The 6,000-nt window shown below is 65.0% G+C and overlaps 1 protein-coding gene across 20 annotated transcripts in view; it reads right to left on the bottom strand.

The window, feature by feature from the left end:
* The window catches only part of TLE3 (TLE family member 3, transcriptional corepressor), a 93,255-nt gene extending 90,392 nt beyond the window's left edge, over positions 1-2,863 (bottom strand). For all 20 annotated transcript variants that reach the window (XM_072809418.1, XM_072809435.1, XM_072809432.1 and 17 more), the window contains exons 1-4: positions 2,694-2,863; positions 2,020-2,120; positions 1,415-1,478; positions 415-459 (exon numbers count right to left, since the gene is read on the bottom strand). In XM_072809418.1, the coding sequence (XP_072665519.1) occupies positions 415-459; positions 1,415-1,478; positions 2,020-2,120; positions 2,694-2,717 (234 nt within the window). In that variant the 5' untranslated portion in view covers positions 2,718-2,863. The remainder of the gene's footprint in view (positions 1-414; positions 460-1,414; positions 1,479-2,019; positions 2,121-2,693) is intronic.
* Between the last annotated feature and the right edge of the window lie 3,137 nt (positions 2,864-6,000).

Below are 6,000 nucleotides of genomic sequence, written 5' to 3' on the forward strand. Positions count from 1 at the left end.
TTGAAGTTTAATCTTACCAAGGAAGAAAGAACATCACATTTCTGCATGTGGGGACACACACACCCCTCCTACATTAAAACATGTGAAAGCAGCCTGCCAGCCCCCTCCGGGTTTCAGGAGTTTGTAAAGCAGATCCTGAAGGTATAACTTTCCCTTTGCTCCCTTATCTTCCACCGAGATCCAAGACCAGGGCTAATTTCACAAGCTCGATTGCTAAAAGCTCAACATGTCCAAGAAATCAGCAATGCCTCAGACCCTGCATTTCGGAGCCTGGATCCAGTCACTCTTTGAGGAGGAGGAGGAGGCGGAGGAGGAACAGAAGGACTCATTTCACACAGGAGGGGTGATCAGAAACCCACGTATTATGTGTTTGTAACCATTAAATAGATATTTTGAAAAAAGAAAAGCACTTACCTGCTTGTGCATTTCAATGTTCAAGCCATAGGACATCTCATAGTACTACAAGGAAAAAGAACGGCCATTAACGGGCAACACACTGATCTGTTCCCCTTGCAAAGATCAGCTTTTCGGGAAGGTTTCTGGCCAAATCCTACTTTCAAAATACATCTGCTAAAGAAGTTCAAAGCAAACCCCACAGCCAGGTACGGAGAGGGGTTCGAGAGCTGACAAGGGAAGGGGCGAGTGCTGTTCTCATCTGCACAGAACATTATATATGCAGTAGTATGAGGAGCCGAGCCCTCCCTCCCACAAGCACCGCATGTGCCATATATCCTGTTTATACAAGGTTCGGGTTCAACAGGGAATCGTGTGTACACTGGGACCCTCTTGTCCTCTGAGAGTTATTTAGCAACGTGTGGAAGGCCTCTTATGTGGAAAGCAGTGCAGGGAGGGTGCTTAAGTGCCTTCCATGTCCTCTCACAGATAGAGGATTGAAACTCCCTGGAACAGACACTGGGAGAGGGGTGAGAGTCTACCTACCGCCCCAAGGCGGGCCAGACTCTCAGCTGGGGTATCCCTGCGGAGGGAGGGGAACGGAGGCAGAGGGCTTCAGAAGGCCCCTCCACCGTCACAAAACCCAGGGGGGGGGGCAGGGGGGAGGAAGGGAGGGCTTCTGTCCCACTCTGGCTAGATCCCAGGGCTGCAGAGCAGCAAAGTTTCCAAACACTCCCAGGAGGTCTGGGGTGGGAGATTTTATCCAACCCTTACATGGGCTGATCCAATCCCATCTTACTAGCCAAGGCAGGGCAAGCAGCCCTCTGGGAAGCCTCGAACACCCACGAGCACCCACGAGCACCCACGAGCACCCAGGCCGAAGGGGCGCCCCGCCTGGACCCGGGCGGCCCGGCCTGCCGCTGCTCTCCGCCTCCCTCCTGCAAGCGGCCCGGGCTCCGGGGGGCGCTGGCGGGGGATCCGGGGCGCACTCGGGGGACCCGGGGCCGCGGCCGCCTCTCACCATCACGTAATGGCGCTGCATCTCCGTCTTCTCGTTCGCCAGCTTGTCGTACTCCACTTTGAGGCTGCGAGGGCAGGAGGACCGGCTCAGGCCCGGCACCCGCGGAGCCACCTCCTCCGGGGCTCCCGCGCCGCGGCCACTTTCCCACGTCGCGGCTCCCCCCCTCCTCCTCCCGGGGTCCCCCCCCCGCCCTCCCGCAGCCCCGGGGCGCGCGGGGCTCGGGTCCCCACCGCGGGGAAGGGGGGGAAACAACTTGAAACTTCCCGCGGCCGAGCGCCTGGACCTCTCGGGGCCGCGGGGGGCCGGGCCGGGCTGGGGAGGGGAGGGGAGGGGGGCGCGGGCGGCCGGGCTGGCCACCCTCGGAAGGCGGCGCGCCCCCGACCTCGCACCCCGCGGGCGGCCGGGGCTCCGGGAGGCGGCGGGCAGCAGAGGGTTAAAGCGCCGCGCTCGGGAAGGGGAAACAAAAGGCGGAGGCCCCCGCCGCCCCGCCGCCCCGGGTCGGGAGCCCCCTCCGTCCCCACGGGGGCCGCAGCAGCCGCGCCGGGGCCGCCCCTCCCCGCCCGCCCCGGGGCGCGCGCCCCTCCCCCCACCCCCACCGGCCTTACCTGTGATACTGAGCTTGCAGGAACTGGAATTCGTCTTTGATCCTGTCACAAGACTCAGCCACCGTGAATTTAAATCCCGGCTGCCCGGGCTGATGGGGAGCCTGGAGCCCGCGAGGAGAGACGGGGGCGGGGGCGGGGGCGTCAGCCGGGGCCCCCGGCTGCCCCCGCCCAGGCCGGGAGGCCACCCTCGCAGCCCAGAACCTTCCCAGCAAGTTTCTCAGCTGCCCGACGGGGCGGGTGGGGGGGTGTGGGTGGAGGGGGGCGCCCCCAATCCCTCCCCATTGGCGGCCGGGGCTCGCATCCGCTGCACGAATGGGGCTCCCGTTCCCAAGTAAGCCCGGGACTGGGAGACGCGGCCCGGCGAGTTGGGAGGTGGGGGCAGAGGGGGCGGAGGGCGGCGAGAAAAAACAAACAGTTGGGCTGGAACGCGGGCAGCCCCCCACGCCACTCGGGCGGGACTGACCTCCCCTCTCAACGGCGCCCCCCGGGCCCGGTCCCCATCCCCATCCCCATCCCCTTTGTGTGAGCGCGCGCGCACACACGCACACACACACGCACACACACACACACACACCCCATAAAGGTAGCAACAAGCAAAATGGAGGTGCCAGATAAACTGCCTCGTTTACCCTGCCATGATAGATGCTTAAATAAACCGAGTTGCAATTACTCACCGGATGTCTGCCTTGCGGATACATGGCAGGGAGGGGTCGTGATTCCGCGAGCGTGGAAGCGCCGAGAGCTCGGGCCGGGGAGGTGCGGGGGAGGGGGGAGCCAAGCCCGAGCGGGGGGCGGCCGGGACACCGAGAGCTCGCCCCCGGCGCCCCCAGCCCGCTCTCGCAGCGAAATCCCAGAGTCGGGCGGCCGCCCCAAGTGCAGACAAAGAGCCGCGGGGCCGGCGGCAAAGTCGTCGGCGGGCGCCGAGGCCGGGCGGCGGGCGCGGGCTTTGTGCGCCTAGGGCTCGGCGGGCTGCGGCCGGCCGCCTTCCCCCCGCTGCGTGGGGCGCGTCAGGGCCCGGGGCTGCGCGGACATCGTCGTCTCCCCGGTGGCTCCGGCGCGGGGTCCCGAGGCCCGGGTCCCCTCCCGGGGCGCCGAGCGGGCCCCCTCTGGATCACTCGGCGCGGCGCGCCGCGCGGGGGGCGCGCCGAAGCCGCCCCAGCATCGGGGGCGCGCGGGGCTGATCCCGGAGGCGGCGCTCGGGGCGACGAGGAAGGCGGCGAGCTCCGAGGTGGCGGCTGGGGGCCGCGGGAGCGCCCGAGGGTGAGGGCGGGAGCCCGGCGCGGGCGCTTCGACGCCCCCCCTCGGAGAGCAGAGCCTGCTGTTCCGTCTGCTGCTGCCGCCGCCGCCGCCGCCGCCGCTGCAAGCCCGAGCCCTTCCCGGGGCCGAGGAGGAAAGTCCACGCTCAGCAGCTGCACAGCGGCCGCCCTTGCATCCCAACTCCGGCGGGCACGGGAAGCCTCCGCGCTGGGGTCCTCGCTGTCCCCAGCTCCAGCGCCGCGTCCCCGGCGAGGAGCGCTCGGCGCCGCCGCCGCCGCCGCCGCCGACCCGGAGCGCACGGGCAGGAGAGCGCAGCCCGAGACCGGGGAGCTCTGCGGCTTGCTTCCTTCCTTCCTTCCTTCCTTCCTTCCTTCCTTTCCTCGGCCCGGCTCTCTTCTCCGCGCCCCGACAGACCCCCCTCCCCAAACACACACACACACACACACACACACCCCAAACACACACACACACACCCAAAAAAGTGCCCCGGACCTGCGGATACCACACACAGACAGGCGAGGGGGACGAGCACGAGGTCTGAACTGCCGCGAGAGCAGTTCCAAATAGGGACTGAAAAGTAACAAAATAATGTGGCAGCTTCGCCCCGCGCCGGCCAATGGGAGCGCGGGGCCCCCACGTGGGGCGCCCGGGCTCGGCCTGCGACTGGGCGCCGCTGGGCGCGACGTCACAATGCCCTCTTGTGTCTAAAACTATGCATGAAAAGTAGCAATCAGGCCCTACCCGCTGGTGACTTTCGCATGGGAGTGAAAAACAGCGCTCCTCAGATCAGGAATTAACCGAAAGACATATAATAAATAGATATATATTATAGTCCTGGGCTGCTAGACTTTCCCCCCCCCGCCCCTCCTCCCACCATCACCACCACCACGATCCACTAGCAAATGATTATTTGGCGGGAGGTGGTGGGGGGGGGGGAGAAACAGAGGAAACTGAAGACTTAACAACAAAAGAAAAAAAGACGAGCTGTACGGTCCTCAAAACCTGTGGCTGGTAGTAATGTATCAGTTGATCCTGCAGTGGCGGCGAGTCCTCCCTCGGATCTCATTAGGTCTGCAAAGCAGCCCAATTAGATACTATAAAACAAACAGGATCACTTTGTCACTTGAATGTTTTCCCTTTGCAAGATGTAGGACCGATAAAAATGGGGAGGGGGGGTTCCCAAAGTTGCGTGCCACCTTTAAAAAAAAAAAAAAAAGAAAAGAAAAATTTGCTGGGAATCGAGAAGGGAGGGGGGGCTTGGGTTTTTTTTTTTTTTTTTTTTTTTTTTTTTACTCCTTCTCCGGCGCGGGGTCCCGAGCGCCCCCCCACCCCCCCCACACACACACACACTCAGTGCCCCCCCCCAGCTTTGCTTCTTTGTTCATTCGTCCTCCTTTGCAGAAAGCCAAATAAACAGCGTCTTTGATGTGCGGCGGGTGCCCGCGACAAGTCCGGGGAACTCTGGCTGGGCGGGCGGCGCAGATGGAAGGGCCGGCTGCTGCCCGCGGTCCCCGCTCGCCAAGCGCTGGGGCCCGGGCAGCCGCGGAGGGGACGGCGTGGGGACGCGGCCCTGCCCTGCCCTGCCCTGCCCCGGGCGCTCCCGCCCCTCCCCCGCCGCCCGGGGCCCGGTCCCCGCGTCCGAGGGGCGCGCGTGCCGGCCCGCGGGTGCCCACTCGCCCCCGTGCGCTCCCCGCGCGCGCCCCCCGCCGCCGCGCCTCCGGGGCGCCCCGCGCGGCTGCACCGGCCGCTCGACTCCGGGGCCCGGCCGACCTGCAGCCTCGGGGTCACGCCGGGGCAGGAGCGGCCGCCGACGCCGCGGGCCGCAGGGGCCCCCGGGGGTGGGGGTGCGGGTGGGGATGGGGGCGGGGGCGGGGGGCGCGCAGCGGGAGCGCACGCACCCCGGGGCCGGCGGCGGGGGCGCGCAGGCGGGCCGCGCGCCCCCGGATCTATATTTTCCCCTCATTAGGATCTGGAGTTGGCTCTTGCATCTTAATGAGGAGCCGCGAGCGAGCGGGCGCCCGGAGGCCGGTGCGCAGGGAGTTCCACGTGAGCGCCCGCCTCGGAGTTGAGCCTCCCAGCAGCGCCCGCTCCGGCCGCCAGCCCTGAACCGCGCTCCTCTCTTCATTTATTTATTTTCCTAAATAAAAACATAAATCGTGCGCGGCGCGCACCGAAGGAGGGGGCGGGGAGGAGGAGAAGCCCAGCTCGACAGATGCGAGCATCTGGCCGCAGCATTCATTAGACACAAAATGGCTCCTCTTCGGAGCTTCCTTCCCCCTCCCCCTTCTCTGCCCTCCCCCTTACGTCACGGGTGGGCGCACCCGCTTCCTCCCCGCCCCGCCCCTTTCTCCCTCCTGCGCCCCACGTGGGAGCCGCCGGCCACGCCCCCGAGCGCGGCCGGGAAGACCAATCAGAGACCGCCGAGGGGGCCCTCCGCGCCTGATTGGCCGAGCCGCAGGGAGCTGTCAATCCGCGGCCAGAGCTGTCAGTCAAAACCACGAGGGGTGGGGGAGCGCTGACAAATGCCGAGGCTTCTGAGCCTCCCGCTTGCAAATAGTGCTTGGAATGGCTGCTTAATTAGCTTTGAATGGCTTTTCCTTCCAGCTCAAACAATCTGTCACTACCATGTGGTATAAAGGAGCCATGCATAAAAAAGTAAGCAGAGGCTAAATATCAATTTGATTTTGTGTATCAAAGGAATATTTTATTTTTCTCCCTAGTAAT

This window comes from Canis lupus, chromosome 32 (assembly GCF_048164855.1).
Source record: "Canis lupus baileyi chromosome 32, mCanLup2.hap1, whole genome shotgun sequence".
Lineage (NCBI taxonomy): Eukaryota > Metazoa > Chordata > Mammalia > Carnivora > Canidae > Canis > Canis lupus.